The following is a 20,423-nucleotide window of genomic DNA, read 5'->3' as shown; positions in this document are numbered from 1 at the left end:
AGAGAAATAGATATAAGGGCCTTTCCAAGAGAAATCTATGTAAGCCCAATGTGATCTCTGAGATTTCCAAGAAAATTATTTTTTTTTCTTTCAGAATAAAGCTCCGTTGTATTTCTATATGTCAACTACTTTGTTTTACCAAGTTCTAAGCTAAAACTGTTGCAGGCTTCTCTTAGGAGAGAGAGTATCAGTAATGCAATGATCTAAAAGCTTTAGTGTTGTAAGCAAAGGTATCTGTCTATGAGCAGTTCAGATATTTGGTGGAAAGATTCTTTTTTTTCCCTAATGTATCCCTTATAGGTCCTCCAAATCTGCTCCTAAGGGTTGAGGGACTTTAAGAGAAGTCTTGGGGATGGAGGAGGAAGCCCTGTTGTGTAAGTGGATACTGCTGAAGTTCTGAAGGGTTAAGCCCAATAACCACCTGTGCTAAAATTTCAGAATCGGAAAGAAGGGACATCATTATTTTAGTGTGTCTTGGATAGCACAGCACACCAAATTTGTTTGCTCTTCCCTCCCATTCCTTCCCAGGCATGTATTCTGTCTCAAAAGCCATAGGGGATAGTTTTCATATAAGTCAAGCCTAATCCTGGGAAAAATTTCAAGAGGCAGATTCCAGTTTTGATAGGTCTAAAATGCGTTTTTAAAAAATTCCAATTTAAGCAAGGGTGTTGATTACATAAACCTTTCCCCTTGATACCTACTCAGAAGTAAGCAAGACATTAATTGATAAGGCTCTTGTCTATATGTCTACTCAAAAGGGGCAGCTTACTTTCAGATAATTACGAATACATTTTTAGTCTCCTTATAGTTAATTAAACAACCTCTCCACATGAATAAAGTAGCAGTGTGTTAAGACCTGTTTTTCTGGCCAATACAAACCTAACCATGCAGATGCTTTTTTCAGAAGAATCCTTGGATAAACTGATATTTCCAATGTGAAGTTGCTTATGTGCTATTTGTATATTCATCCAATTAAATTCACCAAGGCTTATTCTCAAGTAAGAGAACAGTAGGATTGCAACCTTCCTAAAGAGAATTAAAACAACAGAAGCAGAATCAAGCATTTATGATTGCATTTGCAATTTTCAGGTATCTTCTGAAAAACAAAAATTCCTTCAACTCCACCTCCTCCTCTTCTGACCACTGGCTTATAATAGCATTAGGAAAAGTGTATTTATAATTAGTGCCTCATGCTGAATGCATCAGAACTTAATGAAAGATCAGCTGTTGTGGGCAAAAATTGGAGGAAGGAATACTACCTACATCACCTTGAGCTCCAGCACGAAAGAAGGGACATAAACCTAACTGACAAATAAATATAATACACACAAATCTCTTAGTGCCAACACTGCAATTAAAAATGAACTCCAGAGGTCCTGGATGAAAAGGGAACTGGCAGCCATGAACTACAAATAGCAAGGTATTAGCTAAAGTTCTTAATTTATCATTATTGTTTGCTCTTGCCTTTAATTGGCAGCAACTGAGAAACTGGCTTCTGGCAACAGCATAAATGCTTACTGATAAAATGGGCATCAGAGGAGCTCCCTAAGAAAAAAGAAAATATGCAGTTGTGACTCCAATCTCCCCCTTTTTCCTCATGGCACTGTGGAGTCTGTGTGGGGCCTGGGGAGCTGAACCCATTAGTGTTTATCCCAACTCCTACTTAAGAGAAAACACTGGCAAATATTTTTTTAGCATCTTAAAGGATATTTATCTATCAGAAAAATAAAGCTGGAACAAATAATTCTACTTCTGCCCAAAGGAACCTTGGTTTTCTCACCCTGACCCCTTATTAAACAACAACCGAATTATCACAGGTTGTTTGAAAACCATCAAAAAATATGAATGGTATATTCTAACTGGTTTCCCCCTCCAGACAGCTAGAGAACTGTGGTCAGTCAAAATCAGAGAAAACAACTGCAGATGCTAGACATCCCTTATATAACAACCCTGTGAAGCAGGGAGACCATGTAAAAGCTTTCTTGTGGCAACGAAAGTAAAAAATACCAGGCTCTCTTGAATGAAACTAATTTTCTAGATCCATTTCAATCTGCTTACAGGTATGGCTATGGAACAGAAACCTGGTCACACTGTGGGATGACCAGTGCCAAGAACAAGACAGCGGAAACACAATTGTGTTGGTCCTCCTGGACCTCTCAGCAGCTTTCAGTACCATCGACCATGGTATCTTCCTGGATAGGCTGTCAAGAGATGGGATGTGGGGGCACTGTACTCCGATGGTTCCACTCCTACGTGTAGGGCTGTTTCCAGAAGGTGGTACTGGGGGATTATTTATTTATTTATTTGATTTCATTTCTGTGGCCACCCATCTCAGCAAGTGACTCTGGGCAGCGGACAATTATAAAAACATAAAACAATTAAAAACAATAAAAAACAATTACAACAATACAAAATAAATATATATGGTTGCCAAGTAAAATTATCACATAGATGTCAACACAGCCAAGAAATGGGGCCCTTGACATACTCAGGGCCCCAGGCCCAGGCACATAACCAGGTCTTCATGGCCTTATGAAAGGCCAACAGGATTGGGGTCATCCTAATTTCTGAAGGGAGAATGTTCCAGATGGCAGGGGCTACAGCAGAGAAGGCACGTCTCCTAGTCCCCTCCAGCTGACACTGCTTGGCAGATGAGACCCATAACACTCCCAACCTGCTGGACCGAACTGGATGGGTAGAAGCAACTGAGAGAAGACGGTCCCTTAGGTAATCCGGTCCCAAGCCATGAAGGGCTTTAAAGGTGACAACCAGCACCTTGAATTGCACCTGGAAACACAATGGCAGCCAATGCAGCTCACACAGCAGCGGTGTTACATGTGCCGAATATCTGACACCATTTACTACCTGTGCAGAAGTATTCTGCACCAGTTGAAATTTCCAAATGTTCTTCAAGGGCAGCCCCATGCAGAGCACATTGCAATTATCCAGATGAGAGGTCACGAGGGCATGAGTGACGGTAAGCAAAGATGACTCTTCTGCCTCATGGTGGTTGAGTTATGGAGTCCCTCAGGGCTCCATTTTATCCCCATGCTTTTTAACATCTATGCTAAATTGCTGGGAGAGGTCATCTGGGAATGTGGGCTGAGGAGCCATCAATATAAGGATGATACCTAGCTCAATCACTCTTTTTCATCTAACACAGGTAAGGCAGTTGGTGTTCCGAACCTGTGCTTGGACAGGGTAATGGAGTGGATGACAACCAATAAACTACACTCAATCCAGTTAAGACAGAGATACTGTTTGTGGGTGACTCATCTGTCCATCTAGGTCATGTCTTGCCTGCCCTGGAGGGGTCTGCCCTTGCCCTAAACAAGCCCATTTGCAGTTTGGGGGAGCTTCTAGATCATCACTGTCACTAGAGGTCCAGGCTTCTATGGTGTTGTAGCCAGGACTGCCTTTATCAGCTTCAGCTGATTTATCAACTGTGACCTTACTTGGACACAGAAAGTCTTGCAACAGTTATTCACACTCTGATAACTTTCCATTTGGATTATTGCAATGTGTTGCATGCGGGGCTGCCTTTGAAAACAGTCTGGAAACTTAAGTTAATCTAAAATAGAGCAGCTGGACCGCTCACTGGGAGTGGCCAATATGGTCATATTATACCAGCTCTTCACCTGGTATATAGGCTGCCAGTTCATTTCTGGAGCCAATTCAAAGTGCTGGCTTAGGAGCAGGTTACCTGAAGGAGTACCTTCTTCCTTATGTACCTACCGCATGCACCTACCCAGACCTTACAATCATCTAATACAGCCCTCCTCCAGTTTCCCCTCACCAAAGGACATGAGGTACACCTCTACACAGGGGAGAACTTTTTCTGTGGTAGCACCCCATTTATGGAATTCCCTCCCCAGAGAGGCTTGACTGGCACCCACACTAGCATCATTTCAGCACCAGGTGAAGGCCATCTATTTTCCAAGACTTTTTAACTAGCTTTTAATTACCTGCATTTTTATTTATATTCTTTTAGATTTTGAATGACCACTTTGCAGCTGCCTAATTTATATGGCATTTTTATTTTCATTTTATTGTATTATTTTCATTTTATTGTATATGTTTTGATTCATACTGTATTTTTAGTGTGTTTTATTGTAAACTGCCCACACAGCTTCAGCTAGTGGGCAGTTTTAAAAACAAACAGACAGACAGACAGACACATACATACATACATACCAGACCAACCTCTCCTGGAAAGGAACCATGGAAGATCAAAAAAACTTGCAGAGAATGACATGGGTGTTAATGATAAAGAGCAAATCCTTGCTGGAGGAGGAGAGAATCAGAACAAGTCATCTGAAAGATCCTAAATTGCCTTTGCACCCAGATCAGTAACTCAAGAGACAACACCAGCAAATACAGGTGCCCCACTGATCAGAGACCCAAGAGACAGACAACTGCATCCTGCAAGACCATACTGAGACCAAGCCAGGAGCACTGAAATGGGAACAGTGGTGGAAAGAAATGACTTGGTGAATGCACATAAGTGTTTCCTCTGGAGCTGCAGGGGTGAGTGGTTTCACATTAGCAAGAATTGCAGCTTGTCCTGCCTCCTCCCCCCACCCCCATCTTACTGTCTTGCAAAACAGGAATGTTTTGGAAGGAAATGGAGTAAGAAAACAAGGAGGTAGGGCACTGGTAGGAGTGCTAATTTTCCAATTTGCCGATCGGCTGCCAAGACAGCCCTTTGCTTTCTATTCAAGCTCTAAGGGTGGCACTCACATGGTACTGTGAAGCTGCATCACAGAGCAAGAGGGATAAGGCTGGGGGCTGTGAGAAAGGATCTAAAGACAAACTTAGTCAGGGAGCCAGCATAAAACAGTTCAAAGTTCATCTGTTTGGAGCTTAGAATTTTTCCAGGGCAGGATCTTGCTGTAGGACCAAATTTTGGAAAACGTGGCAGTCTCAAGAAATTTGTGGCAGTTGGTAGGTATGCAGCAGTTACTAAAGAGAGAACATTCTGGAGGTGTATTGTGTGACATTAAATCTAAGTTCTTTTATTGGGGAAACTGCTATCAGGCAACAATGAGATGATCAAGCCTGGAAATAGATTTGGAAACTCAAATGCAAATCATTTCCAATCAAATCTGAAAAATAATTGGTTATCTCAAGCTAAATTGGGTTCTGTCATAGACTGATTATAGCATCAAAAGCAAGATGGATCTTTCTTTTTTTCCACACCCACAAGATACTTTCTATGCTACTTTTACCAACCCAACTACCTGACCCACTCTTGCTTCTCACTCACCACACGTTTACACATCTTGCTGCTTTGACTATGAAAAAAAAACCCTATCTACCCTACCTTTTTTGATGCTTTCTGCCACCAGGCTTATCACCATAAAAATAGGGAAATGGATGAGAAAAAGCTTCCTTCTTTATTATATCACACTGTTAGAGCAGCAAAGACAAGTAAGTAACTCTGCAAGTGAGTGAAAAGGAGGATTTAAATTTCAACCCTGAAAAGAACTTTTTGGAGCTGTAAAGCTCATCTCAAGTTAGACACAGGCTTTATGAACTACTGAGATTCATAGCACAAAGAAGAAAAAATATGACATTTGATGGCATCATTACTTTCTGCTATCTATTGCTTTGCTTGGGGCTATAAAAGCAGGACATAATATGGTGCATCACAAAAATCCAACAATATTTTTGAGGTAAGAGAGGCTATGAAACACTCCATGAACTGTCACCCCTAGTTAAATAAATATGGGTCATATACTTATCAGATTCTCAGATTTGGCTGCACTGAAATGAATACATGAATATTTAAAGACATTACTTATGCCTGTTTTCAAAATTGGAATGCTATCTTATCATCTCTCTGCTATACTTTGTACTGGAAAGCAAGGTCTGTCAGCATAATTTATTTACAAGTAATAAGGAATCTCTTCTGTTCTCTCTCCCTCTCCCTAGCATACACACACACACACACACACGTACAAATACATAACATAACTTTGCAAAGGCAAGAAATGGCACTGGCTCAAACTCCCACAGTCTGGCAGTGCTGATAATACTGATCTTCCCCTTCAAACTACAATGACAATTTTAATGCTTTGCAACTGTGCTAAGTATCATGTATGAACAAACTATGTTTACTCACTGGACAGCATTATGCAAATTGATTTGGATCCCTTTTCTTTCTACTGCTATGAGCTGGTTATTTACAGTGTGTCCCTGCTAAATTGTCTGAACATAGCAATACTGGCTCTACAAACATACAAGATACTGGATTTAAGTCAAACACAATATAAGTTCACAGTAAAATTACCTGATCCATGATGTTGTATTTAAAAACTATTTGAGATCTATTTTAAGAGCACCAGCAAAATGGATCATAAAACTGAAGATATCTAGAGTTCAATATGTCTTTTTAATGTTGAAAACAACGTATCATAAAATAATCAAGCCGTATTTTCTACTTGTAAAGAAATACCATTTACTAATATAATGGCTGGGGGAAAAGTGTCACTGTCCTTCAGTAGCAACACTGTGTGTACAATTCAGATCAGAACAAAAGGACAAGCAAAGAGCTTTTCTTCACCCATTTTGCACCCTACTTTTAATATGTTGGACTCCTAAAACAGGTTGAATAAACACTTTTGTCAAAATTGGAAGAACAGTTCCAAATCCCCAGATATACATGGAAAAGTAAAATACATTACAAAGAACAGGTGAGAAAATACAAAGAACACATGAAACAAATAATATGGAGAAGCTCAAAGTAAAGATAACCATTCATATCATCACTTCAGAACAATGGTCAAATGAAGCAAGAGAGTATTAGAAGACAGAATTTAAGGGCAAACAAAGGAAAATAAGATAGACAAGCAGGAGACAGAAATAGTTCTACATTTAGAACGAAGACTGAAACTGAGTAAGGAGAAAAAGAAATCAGGTAAGAAGAAATGGGAATTTTTTAAATAGGAGGAGATTGAACCAGGATTTACAGATGTTAAATGAACATGAGGCATTTTAGGGAGCAATAATTAATTCAAGTTGTTTACCTCCAAGGACACCCTAATATTATGATGTTCCTTGATATGCAGTGACAAAATAGAAAATACAATTATCTGAAGCACTCTTAAACAGTGGATTTCCATTTGCATTGATTTAAGTGGAATTCTTGAATTCAAGGCCAGAAACAAAAGTGCATTCACATTTAGGCAGAAATTTTTCTCTTATATGCTTGCTGATTTTAAAATGTAAACAAGCTGCCAGATTCAGAATTAAACCGTATGCATCTGGATTAACTGAGCAAAGATCATAGAACTGGTTGGTATAAAAGCATTCAAACCAATGCCTGCTCCATAATACAGCATCAGGCAACCAAAGTCTCTTAACTGCCCTGAAACACAGACACTCTTAACACACATGTAAACTGCAAACAGCACAGGTGCACTTCATGGTCAGCAAAATAAATAGCCTCAGTATGATACTTGTACAATAAACCAAGACATGCTGCTATTTAATTAATCAAGTCCCATAATTTTAAAGCAAAAGGAAAGGAAATAGAACCATTTCCTTAATAGCTGTAAGGAAACAAAAGAGCCACTGGTTTCCTCAGGGTTCTACAGATGCTGAATGGATGACAGCTAGAGAGAGGCAGAAAATTTGGATCAGCAAAGGATACAAAAGAAACCAGCTCTGAGGCCAATAGTAATTACTTGGGAGGACTAAATGTCTTTCATTTTGGTGGTGCCATTAAACAAATAAAAACACAGAACCACCTGGGCAGTGTAACTAGATTGGTTTGCTCTGAGCATACACACGCACACTGCAAAGTATTAGAGGCTGGTTGCAGAAACGACCAGCATGATTCAGTTCAGTATTTTATTACTGTCACTGACCAGAAAACCCAACAATGTATGGGTTAAAAGATTCAGTCTCGATTCAGTGCCCAAAATGGCACTTGTCCATCCTCAATTAACACTAAATTGTATTGTGAGATGGGTTCACAATTGACAGCATATGGATGTATTTTATTTCACAGCAAATAAAGCAACACACAGGAACAATGAAACAAATGGGTTACTTACAGTGTTAAAATTTGGGAAGAGTCCAACAGCAGAACTACTGTCCACTGGGAAGGACACAAATGACTTGACATCCAGGGAGGGCTGCATCACAAAGGCAGGTGTCCGGACAAGTGCTGGGAGTGTAGTACTATGGCACGTACTGCCTGCAGAGAGGAAGATGGTTATAAATGACCATGGCTTTATTTTTAAAAATCTTCACAAAGCATCAAAATATATCCATGCCTTTCAGCGATCTGCATTGTTCAAATTAAATAGCATCTATTTATGTTAAAGATTAAACATAAATTAAAAATGATTACTTTCTCAAAGAACAGCAAGAACCTTTACATGGGCATATTCCACAGAGCCAAGTCATACTGGCTGATGGAAACAATAAAGTGCAAATACTTTGGTCACTGGGTGTTGACTGTATGATCCTTCATTGAGGACAACCATGCCAAGCTCAAACAGAGGTCAGTAGCGATAAATCAGGAATGTTTAAAATTATAGTTTGTCAAACATGTCTGGTTTGCTCATCTTTTATTTTTAATTTGTTATACTTTGTGGATTTAAGCAATCACAGGAAGCTGATGGCTTTCCTCTTCCTTCTGAAGCCAAATAGTTTCCTAAAATATCATTATTCAGTCCTTTCAGGTGCTGCCCCAAACATTTTTCTGATCTTTGATGAGCCTGTTTCTATATTTGATGTCCGTGTGCCATTCTTTTTATTGTCTCCAATTTAATTATTATTAGTTTCAGTTGTTGTAATATGAATTAATTTACAGGCCTACAGAGAAAGACCAGTCTCCTTATATGAGTATGTAGTGCCTAATTTATTAGATATTTCACAATTATCAAATTATTGTCCCTACAGATTGTTGGTATAATCATTTTTAAAGAAAGCTAACAATTTTAAATACCTCCCCAGTGCCTAATAGTGGAGCCTCTGCCGGCACATAGTCAACAGTCTTCTGCTGTTACTAATCAGAATGTCATAGCAATAGCCACCTGTTAGAAGATAAAGGAGGCTTACTGTGCAAGTTTGCACAGCCAGGATGAATCCACTATGACCCAGATTAGATTTTACTAATAATGTGGATTTTACAAATGTTGTTGCTGTCCAAGCCCAGGAAAAGATGCTGGTGGCTTAAGGTGCTACAGATAGGTGCTACGTTTGCACAAGAATGGAAATCACATCTAAATGGTTATCCAAATTAATTTATCCAGTTTGCTAATAACTTGACTATGTTAGGGCACAGAAAAAAGGACTAAGGGTAGCTAGCTTATGTGGACCCTAACCACATGTTTGTTAAGAAAGGCACAGCCATGACATTAAAGGAAGAGGCAGTGAAAAGGAGAGGCTTCACCTTTTCAAAAGAAATACCACCTTGACACCTAGTGCCAGGTAACAGAGAAACTGTATATTTCTTCCAATTTTTATAATTTTTCTATAGAACATTAAGCATTTTATTTATTATTTATTTAATCGATTTATTTAGCTGCCCGTCTCAACAAATGACTCTGGGTGGCGAACAGTGTTTAAAAAGTAAAAACAGATACATACACAAAAATTAAAATACACAGCAGCTAAGAAAACAACAACAACCATCAGCATAGCCAGGAGACAGGTCCCGACACACACTGAAGAACCAGGCCCAGCCCCAGAACCAGGTCTTTAGGGCCTTACCAAAGGCCAGCAAGGTCAGGGCCAACCTGATCTTCAGAGTGAGAGTGTTCCAGAGGGTGGGCACTATGGCAAAAAAGGTTCGGCTTCTGGGCCCCGCCAGCTGACATTCCTTAGCCAGCAGAACCCGGAGCACACCCATCTTGCCAGAATAGATAGGATGGGTAGAAACAACCAGGGAGAGTGCAGGAGTGACTGTGAGTAGGATCTCTCAGTCCAGGAACAGGTGCAACCAACACACAACCCAAAGGTGTGCAAAGGCCTTCCTAGCCATGGCTGCCACCTGCTCTTTGAGCAGAAGCTATGAGACCAGGAGGACCTCCAGACTGCGCACCAGGTCCGTCTGAGGCAGTGCCCCCCCATCCAGAACCAAAGATGGAAGATCCCTGGCACAAGAAGGTCTAAACACCCAAAACCAGTCAGTCTTGCTTGGATTGAGCTAAAGTCTGTGGCATCCCATCCAGGCCCTCCCCAGCCTCCAGGTCCTGGGACAGGATGTCTACTGTAACATTCAGGAAGCCTGGGGTGGAGATACACAGTAAAGCCAAGTAACGTCAGCATACTGTTGATACCTCACCCCAAACTGTCAGATTACCTCACCCAGAGGCTTTTTGTTGATACTCTGAAAAAGAACTTTTAGCATACAACTAAGAGATGGAAAGTTGATTCAGAAATGGATGCTTTTGACTGCATAATGTTCGATGATGCATTTGTCTCACATGACCTTTTTAGATAATATAAATTAATTAAACATTTAACCAGGGATTGCATTAATTACTATCAATCAGATATGAAAATATAGATTTGATTACAAGTGTTTATCATTGCACAGCCATAACTACATGAAGCTAATAGCACAACTGCTCTACAATCAATTACCAGCTGTCTTACCTCAACCACATTCACAGCCTGCTCTCTTAAAACTCATGTCTATGAATCAATTAAGTTATTTCAACAATCACTGGCACTTTCATAATCCATCTGGTTTTTTTCAGTTCATAGTACATCATTCATTATCTTCCTTAATCAGCACATCAATAGAACCTTGAATTTTTATCAGTCCAATCCAATAATCTTCTACTGAAATCTCCCAATATTTTTCTGTAACTATTTTACTGATAAGCATAATGCCTCTCCTCCTTAAGCTAAAACTTCTTGAGTTTAGCAGTCGGCTGCTTTGTTTTCATCAAGACCTACTCAGACTTACTTTTTTCCTTCTGAGATGTCATTTTAAAGCACAGAGACTACTTATGAACTGACAAATTTAATTACATTTTGTTTCTCTACAAAAATATTAAAAATGATATCCTTTATTTCCTTTCCCTGTACACATTATCTGGTTACAACCCATCAAGTGCTTTTATACACTTCACATCAAAGACTTTCACAATGTTAAGTGGAAATCTTTGGAAAAGGCAATCATTTATGTTTATGTATCAAATTGATTATCATTATGGAAACTATAGCATGAAACATGGCGAACAAAATTAATAATTGCAAATTTCTTTGGTGTCTCTACTAGGCTGATTCTTCTACTTTATGGGATAATTTAACTGTAGCAGGTAAATTGCTGAAATACTACTGCCTTTCCTCTCCCATTGTTTATTGATTACAAACTTTCTTTCAAATCTTTTCAGGAAGTCAATGCCTGTAGTTTCTTCAGGCTCTGATGTATAGTACATTGACAACTTTTCTTAATTATCTGTAAGTCAGCAAGCTATTCAAGTGTACTCATAAATAACAGAAGATAAAAACACCTACTGCTGAAGGCACTCTAATGTGCAAATATATCTATATATCAAATCTGCAGTGAGATCACAAGAAAAAGAAAACTGTCTAAACTTTTAATAGCTTATTTAGGATTCAGTATTATTTCTATATGGTTATTCCTGCCCCCGCCCCCATAGACAAACATTACAACTGTCAGACTCAAACCAGCTATAAGTTGAAATTTTAAAGGAGAATACAGTTATGCATATGTCTGTCCTGAATTGTATGAATGTGCCCATTATAATATCCTTATTCAGGCATTTCAAAAAATGGCAAAACTTATTATGTGAGTGACACTGAAAAGTACCCCCCATCATATATTGCCTATAATGTTATTTAAAGAAAGGTATCTACATGGATATCAGTAGTGAGATGATTCTGTATATACAGTGGATCGTGTGAAATCCCAGACTGTGAAAACATAGGGTTTGGATTTGCATGGAAATCAACATGCATATACTTGTTGATTTTCTCAGTACAAATAACCATGCTGTTCTCATAAGTACCCATTTTAACAACATTACAAGATCAACATCACAGACATAGAATTTCTCTGCACTGTTACAGCTATACAGAGCTAATAGTTTTATCTGAAATATTGCCTATTAGGGAGCAAGATAACAAAAACAAATTAATGATATTCAAGGGTTGGAGATGTTTGGGGAAGCACTGAGAGAGACTTAGTAGCAGTTTGGTTTATTTTTCTTAGAAAAGAAAAAATGACAGAGACTGACCGTACATTTCCATCACCAGCTGTATTGTCTGCACTGTATGTGTAATGGGAAGAAGGAATAACCTTGAGGAACAGGAGGAAGAGCTGCAACCAAGACAGTGGTGAGATAGAAGGGATCTGAGTCCGGAGCAGAACTGTAACCCAACTAAGAGTCTCAGATAAGACTTCCTAGTTCAGACTTGCAAGATTCTGTTACTATAACCTTTTAATAAAAGTAGTATTAGTTTGTGTGTCTTTGGTCTCCAAGTTTGTTCTACCTTGGAGGGCTGACACTATGTTACAAAAAATGGAGGCATGCCCACTTGTCCCGTAAGGTTGGGAACCTCTGGTTAAGCAATGTTTTACTATCTCCAAAAACCTCAGAAGAATTTTAGAAATCCTCAGCTGTCTCTTAACAGCTTCAATGCAATTACATATCCATGCTGAATTATGAGTATGTACTGATTTTTTAAAAAACAAACGTAACATACTATTACTCATGGGGGGGGGGGAGAGAACTTGCAGCACAATCCTACACTTACATAGTCAGAAGACAGGATGCTTCCAGAGAAGGCTTTTGTTACACAATTGTTCTGGTGTCTTTGTTTTGTTTCTTCATTTATTAACTGGATTTATATCCTACCTTTAGTTCAGGATCTCAAAACACTATACACAATCCCCTTCCTCCTACTTTTCCAAACCACCACCCTACCCTCTACAGTAGCCTGAGCTGAGAGAGATGGACTGGCCCACAAGCACCTTGTGAGCTTTGGGGGCTGAGGATGGACTTGAACCTGCCAGTCTTCACCACACCATGCTACCCCTCAGAACCAAAGTACAAGCAAGAAGGATTTACCATATCTGATGTTTGCCCACCACCATCTGTTTGCCCACCACCTCGTTCATTCTTCTTTTCCTTCCATAGAAAATGAGTTAAGCAGGAAAGATAGAATAGCTGCACAGTACCTGTTAATGGTCAAAACAAGGGGCACTCGATCTGGAAGCACCTACGTTTCTCAGGCTGAATTCATATATTGCATTATGCTATGATTGGAATAAACAAAAACGATTGTTTATACTATACCTTCAGCCATGTAGAAACCACGATGACTGACTCAGATAACATGCTAAACCAGGGTGCAGGGTGCCATTGCCCATGCATGACATGGGTACAAAACTAAAATCATGTTATAAAATGGCTGAAATCTCACAAGATTGCCATAGCTTACATGATTTCAGCATTCTCACCCTGAATTCTTAACAGATTTTGCCATTCTTATTTGAAGTCTTGAACTCCACTCAACAAGATTTTCTTCCAAATACATGTATTACAATCTTCATAGATTAATCATTTACAACATTCTTTTATTCATCTACAATCTGAGGTCACCATCAGGTAAATCCTTTTCCCCTTCTCCCAAAACATTCTTCATAATACTACCAGGTTAAATATAACCAGAGGGGCTGACTAAATCTACTTCAGTCAAGAATCATCACATCAAAAACAGAACCGTGCCAACATTTCCTCTAAAGGTCAGAGACATTTACACCGATGCCCAATCAAATTTGTATGCAAACCAAGTCTAAGCAAGGAACAACACTGGCATAAGAACGATGTAGCTGCCAACAGTCATTATAATTATGAATTTAACAGACGTTTACAATTTAATTAGCCCTGTAGTGATCAGAGCAATTTAATGTATAAAATAAAGACTGTATTTTGAATTGAAGTATTAGTAAACTCAGATATTTATTCAAATATTCATTTACAAGGTTTGAATCCTGCCTTGTAAGATGCTAAGTTTCCCCAATTTCTTTGCCCACTACAATGAGGCAAAGACTAAAATGTGCACACTTCCCCAAAAGACTGTTAGTCTTGAAAAGGTCTTTTGCATTGGAATGATTTACTTTGGAGTAGTAATATTCCAATCTTTGAGAAAATCTATCTATGAGTCCCTCCAGTAGGAGGAGATGGGCAGTGACAAATCTGATAGATAGATAGATAGATAGATAGATAGATAGATAGATAGATAGATAGATGTAGTCACTAAGAGTTGACAATGACTTGATGGGACATAATCAATTAATCAAAACCATTCCAAAGAGAATATTGCTGCAGTTCTTCTGGAGCTGCAGGGACTATGAATTTACTCTGCCTCTTGATCCCTTTCCTGAAAGGAAAGCACTACTGTCCCTTGTCATGTGTTCCCCATCTTGCCCAATAAACTCAAGGGATAGCTGTGCTGCTCCAAGGCAAAGTGGCTCTCCCTTCCCCATCGCTGTAAAACATCTGTGGTGAGATACTGATGAGATCAAGATGAATTTGGAGGAAAAACTTAGGCCACCTCAATAGATAAAAGATGTTCAAGATCCAGTTTCAAAGAACACCTGTCACAAATCTCTCTTCCAAGAACAAATCCTAGATCTGAAGAGGAATTAATGAGGCCTGGATGATATGGACTGATGAGTTAAGCAATGACAAAAATTTGTGTATACAGATGTGCATTGCATCTAGATATATAGATATTGGGTTTTAAATTCTCATACTACAATATATAGCTACAGTGAAAAAGATTATTACTGTACCGTGGTTTCTAAAGTTCAATGCACAAAATGCAGAGATGTATAAAATGCCATGATAAATGGTGAAAATATATTAAAATGAAAAGACTCATATTTCAGAGATGAAAACTAGTTTTCAGTCACCATTGTTTAACTTTTGTTTAAAATCCATCAACCATCTCGAGTTCAAGTTCAGATAGATTTATGTTTTCCCACAATAAATGGAAATAGCTCAATTTTATAGTTCATGGCAAAAATATAAATATAATGGAACTGAGTCTACTAATAGGCAATGTAATTTACTCTTTAAAAAGATATTAAATCCATATTGTAACAGGAATGAGTTTACATTACAGCCAAATACTTGGCCTGCAAAGGTCAAAATTTGCACCTCATACATTTTATATGTCATGAAGTAATTAAAAGTTGCTGAAATTGAACTTTGGTTTTACAAATACTTTTTAATTCTCTGAAAGTGGAGACATCCATTTAATAAGAATCAGGAGATACAAAGAAAAAACCCTCATAGATATTCACCCTAATCTTATCAACTGGCACAATACCCTTGAGAGGGAGGAAAACAGCAGTTGTAGTGGGATGTAGGCATTTTCAAGAAGCTTAGTTGTAAATGAATGAGGTGAACTAGGATTCCAGTACAGCCCTATTTAGGTAGAAGTACAAATAGTCAAACTAAGTGAATCATGTCAGAACTACTGTAATGGAATGAAAAATGGACCTTGGAAGGCAGGGAGAAGTGCTGCCTAGGTAACGATCAGATAAGAGGAAGAGCCCACAACTGAATAATGGGCACAGAAAGAAACTCAGAAAGGATCTGCCCTAATTTGGCAGGCAGTAAAAAGGGACAGGGGGAGATTTGTACTTTCAGACTTGCAAGATTCTGTTAATGTAGCCTAACAATAATGTAGAAGTAGCTCATCTGGTTGTGTTTCCTGTCTAGTTTACCTGAGAGGCTGACACCAATCTTGCAAGTCTGAAAGTACAAATCTCCCACCATCCCTTAATGCAGCAGCCTCATGGTCATGTGATCATGATCCAGGCGCTGGGTGCCTGGCTTGTGATTATGACATTGCAGCGAGCCACGGTCACGAATGCAATTTCCGTCGTTCCCTGCCAGCTTCCCACAAGCAAAGTCAATGGAGAAGGCAGCAGGAAATTGGAAATTACTCCCACTCATTTTTTGGCGTGCCCACGCTCTGTAGCACGTGCCTGTGGCACCCCCCTCAGCATCTGCCCTCATTCCAGAGTGCCTGCCTGAGGCACCCCCATGCCTGCCCACAGATCTCACCCACTAGCCTGCTTGCCTGGGACTCCCACCTCTTCCCGCTTAACAAGGTGTGCAGTCCTGGGGTTATGATGGCAACCAGGATTGCAGGATTGCTGCCACTAAGCAATGCAGTCACATGACATAGCACTTTACAACCGCATCACTTAGCGATGGAAATTCTGGTCCCAATTGCTGTCATAACCCAAGGACTATCTGTATAAAATTGAAAAGCATTATTTTACTCAGAAAGGAGATATATTTGACTTTGGTTTATTACAGAGAGAGCTACAAGCTTCTAAATCTAAGGAATGTAGATTCTCTTCATTTTTGCCTGTTTAGGAGAAGCAGGCAAAAAGGAACCCGTGAAAATGAAAGAAACCAGAAGCATTGTATTCTCAATTTTTCCTCCACTACTATATAGAAAGTGCTCATTTTCAGGAAAAACCTGAGAAGGGAAAATGGATCCGAATAAACATTTTGGCACATGAAACATTTTCATTTTCTAAATGAAGTCCTATCAGCAGTTCCTACTTCTGATCATTTATGTTTAGCATTTTCATGGACTTCTGAAAAATAAAGGTTTGCTTATATAAGCTTTTCTATTATTTCACATGTTTATTTTTTGACTTGGTGTGAATATTTCCAATCATAACATTTAAAATGAAAATTTTAAGAAATATTTCACAAAGCTGTGTTCCTCAATTTTTCAGAAACAAATCAAAAAAGCTTCCAGGAGGAAATAAGAAAAAAAAAACCATGGATGCTGACGTGCATGTGTATTCATCTATTTTTGCCTGTATTTTCAGATCCTTAGTCCTGAGAATTTATCCATCCCAGTGCAATTTCATTTGTGCCACCTTAGGAAACGAAGAGAATGGCAGGGGCTTCTCATGTCTCGGCTGAGTTCTATGCTAAGGGCCCCTGGTTTTGTCTTCCATAAACTGACCAGTTGAAGCAGGGGCAGGCGCTGCAAGGAACAGAATAAAAATGCTTCTATGTCCCAATGTACACTATTTTACCAATATAAAATTGATTATTTTATCAATTGAGTTTTTTGTATTACAGTACTAAACCTGGCATTTACAACTTCTCATATACAGGATGCAGAATCTGAACTGTTTAATGTGGCCCCATAGAGGAAACTATACTACAGTTAGACTGTACCCCTAAAAGTGATGCTGAAGATTGAACCTTCTTACAAAGCATAATTCATTAATTGTGAATCACAGAACAAAGCATGAGGATTATCTCAGTGCTGGGTTTTAAATTTCTGCTGCAATACGTATGACCTATTTTTATTACCTCTTATCAAACCACTAGGAGAGTCAGTGTCCTTACTAGTGCATTTCTTTCACAAGTTTTAACCAACATTTAGTTTATCCACTAGTTTTAATTCATGATTTTAATGTTCATTTTGTGTACTGTATGTTGTTAACTATCTTAAGTTGAGTAAACTAAGTATAAAGGCAGAATATAAATAACTTTTCAGTGCTTATTGGAGCACATATAAGTTTAAGTGCAACAAGCTATTTATTTTTTAGTGTTGTTATCTAATGATATATAGCTGTCAGGAAATATTTTGGCCAACTAGTTTATAGCAAATCAACCTTATTGTTGAGAGCTGTGCAGTCTAGTAAAGTAGGTGGCCTACAAATTATGCAGGATGCATGAACAAATAAATACATTTCAAGTGACAGCAAAACCTTTCATTTAATAAAACTGACTACCACTTTCTTTTCTGGCGTTTTTGGGTAAGATGATGCTCATGATATTTTCATAGTTTTAACAATATTATCTATTAAGGCTGTGCAACACTTTGGATTCAATCTCCAAAAGGTGTTCAAGAGCAAAATATAGCTGCCATGCCTTAAAGCCACCAACTTTTTCTTTGATCATGCAGCAGCTACAAAGGGCAATTATAGGAAAAGATGTGGCTGTTTTAAAGTATTGCAGACAGGTGCTACATTCATACTCCTGCGCACTCCAAAGCACCTTTCAGAGATGAAATCTGAAGCCTTGTGCAGCCCTACTTTATCTATATTTAATTTTGAATTTACTGTTTTGACATCCGTTATTTTGACATCTAAGGTTTTTGCAATCATTCCCTTTTCAATATTTATTTCACAAGGGAAAGAAATTCCCTTTAACTGCAAAACTTTAACAATACAGATACAATTGGCTTTTTTTAAGTATAAGCAATTTCATAAATTAAGAACCAGTCCTCATTACATTTAGAAGATATATGATGACTGCTGTGTAAGTGCAATTTGCTCCTGTCAGGAAGTAGCATGAACACATTTTTTTTTCATTGTAAATCTGATTTCTCAGACTTTAAAGCAGACAAGTCAATTTGTTCAAGTAGGCAGCAAGCTTGGATAGCTCAATCCTTTAAAATGCACACACATCTGTAATCACTAGCACTTCTGCCAACATCACTAACCTTGCACATATAATATCAAAGGTTAATTTTTGGCACCTCTTGTTAAAAAGATCTAAACAGCAGAGCTGGGAAAGTCTTATGTCCAAGAAGCTGAAAAGGCACTGGCAATAGATTTACACTTTCCTCATCTGGTGTCCTTAAGATGTACTAGATTACATGCTGAGTAAGGATGAAGAGCATCAAGATTATGATGCTTCATACATCAGATTATGGTCTGCTGAATCAATCACACTTGGCAAAGTTTCTACATAACACTGCAACGAACAAGCAAACCACAACACAACTCAGCACAATATACAAACCCAACTCTAAGTTCTGTGACTACTTAAATGAGTATTGGAGCTACAAAACAGAATCAAATTAGAGTACCTGCCAGTGGGGGATGGAATTTTTCCTTCTAATTAAAAGTGTAATATCATTGTTTGCTTATTTAAAAACACCTGGTGCCCTCCCTGGAGCACTGTTGTGGCCATTTCCACTGCACACTGAGTTGCTGACACCAAGACAGTGCCTACTTTTAAGTGAAGCTTTCTCTGCCTCTATGAAGCTTAGCTTTCCTAACTGCTTTTATTAGCCTAGTAACTATAACTATGATATACAGAAAATTAGGAAAAAATGTTTTTATTCCTGTACAAATGTATGCAAAAGGTTTTGTCAACATACATTTCACCAGACATCTTGTTATTTTTAAAGTCAAAGGAATGGCCATGCAAAATTTAGCTGATTTACAACTTAGTTCCCACTTGCTTGAATCAAGATATACCTTATGATGGTAAGATGTGTCCATTTAGAATAGATTAGATCTGTATGCGAGTATGCAATTCTTACCATATTTCTTCTCAAGGATGGAACGTAAGAGAACTGTCCCTGGCTTTAGGTACCAGTCTGAAAATATGTGTACGGCAAAGAAATATACATGTTCATTCTTTCTTTGGCAAGTGAAAAATAAAGTTACAATCAATAAATGCATCTGTCACTACTAGAGAAACTCAATAAAGGAATGCCACCATATTTTAATAGTTACAGAATTACCCATATCAGTCCCCAAAGCTCCCACAACTTGAATGAATCACAAATTGTCAAGTTTTTCCTCAAATTCATACATTGTTTAAACAAAGGATTTTAATACTTTTAACTGTCAGGTACTTGTGAAATGACAGTGGTAACAATCTGATCTGTACTGTACTGTATTGTATTGTATTGCATTGTATTATATTATTAGAATTAATAATTTTGTTTGAAAGGGTCTTGAAAATAAGGTGAATTGCTGGTCTCGGTAACTGTCGCCTCCTCTGTAATTTGATTGGTTTTCATGCTATTGCTTCAGAAATTAATCTAATCTTTTCAAAAAGAAAGCACATTCTATAAAATTACCCTAATCCCTATTTTTTCCTTTATCCAAGTAATTTCGGTGGCAGATTGGGTTGTTATTGATGTTTGTTGTTTGCAATCTTATAAAAATGGTAAAACAAAGCAAAAACAAAAAGAAGAAAAGCCCAACTTTGTGTTCTAAAGAGACATCTTAATGCTTACCTTAGTTATAAGATTATAGACCATGGTAAGCGATTAGGCATTAGATGTGGAGCTACATGTCTAACATGAATAATCCCTTCATTTCACCACCGTGCTTTTGTGAGGTTTGGTGCTAAGAGACAGCAGGCAAGCGATAAGCCTGAACAAATCCTACTCCCTGACACCACTGCTTAGCTCTAATTACAGTCGAGGAGACAGTTTGCAATTTGATTCGAGAAAGAGAACAGCCTACCTGATGACATCAACTAGACCAAATATAATCTAAAGGCTGCCCAGCTGTAATTTTAATATTGTTTCTAAACAGGGTCAAAGCAGTTGGAACCTCTACTCCTTCTTCCCCTTACTTTGACAGTAAGTAGGCACCTTACTGGTAATTGTGGTGGCAGTGTTTTTGGAAG

At 38.4% G+C, this 20,423-nt stretch overlaps 1 protein-coding gene across 2 annotated transcripts in view; it reads right to left on the bottom strand.

Moving 5' to 3' along the window:
• The window catches only part of ZNF385B (zinc finger protein 385B), a 228,840-nt gene that overhangs the window by 73,488 nt on the left and 134,929 nt on the right, over nucleotides 1-20,423 (bottom strand). For both annotated transcript variants that reach the window (XM_063318118.1, XM_063318119.1), the window contains one exon: nucleotides 8,061-8,203. In XM_063318118.1, coding sequence (XP_063174188.1) covers nucleotides 8,061-8,203 — 143 coding nt within the window. The remainder of the gene's footprint in view (nucleotides 1-8,060; nucleotides 8,204-20,423) is intronic.

This window comes from Candoia aspera, chromosome 1 (genome assembly GCF_035149785.1).
Source record: "Candoia aspera isolate rCanAsp1 chromosome 1, rCanAsp1.hap2, whole genome shotgun sequence".
In the NCBI taxonomy this organism is placed as follows: domain Eukaryota; kingdom Metazoa; phylum Chordata; class Lepidosauria; order Squamata; family Boidae; genus Candoia; species Candoia aspera.
The sequence above is the reverse complement of the archived record's forward strand: the minus strand, read 5'-3'. Positions and strand labels throughout refer to the sequence as shown.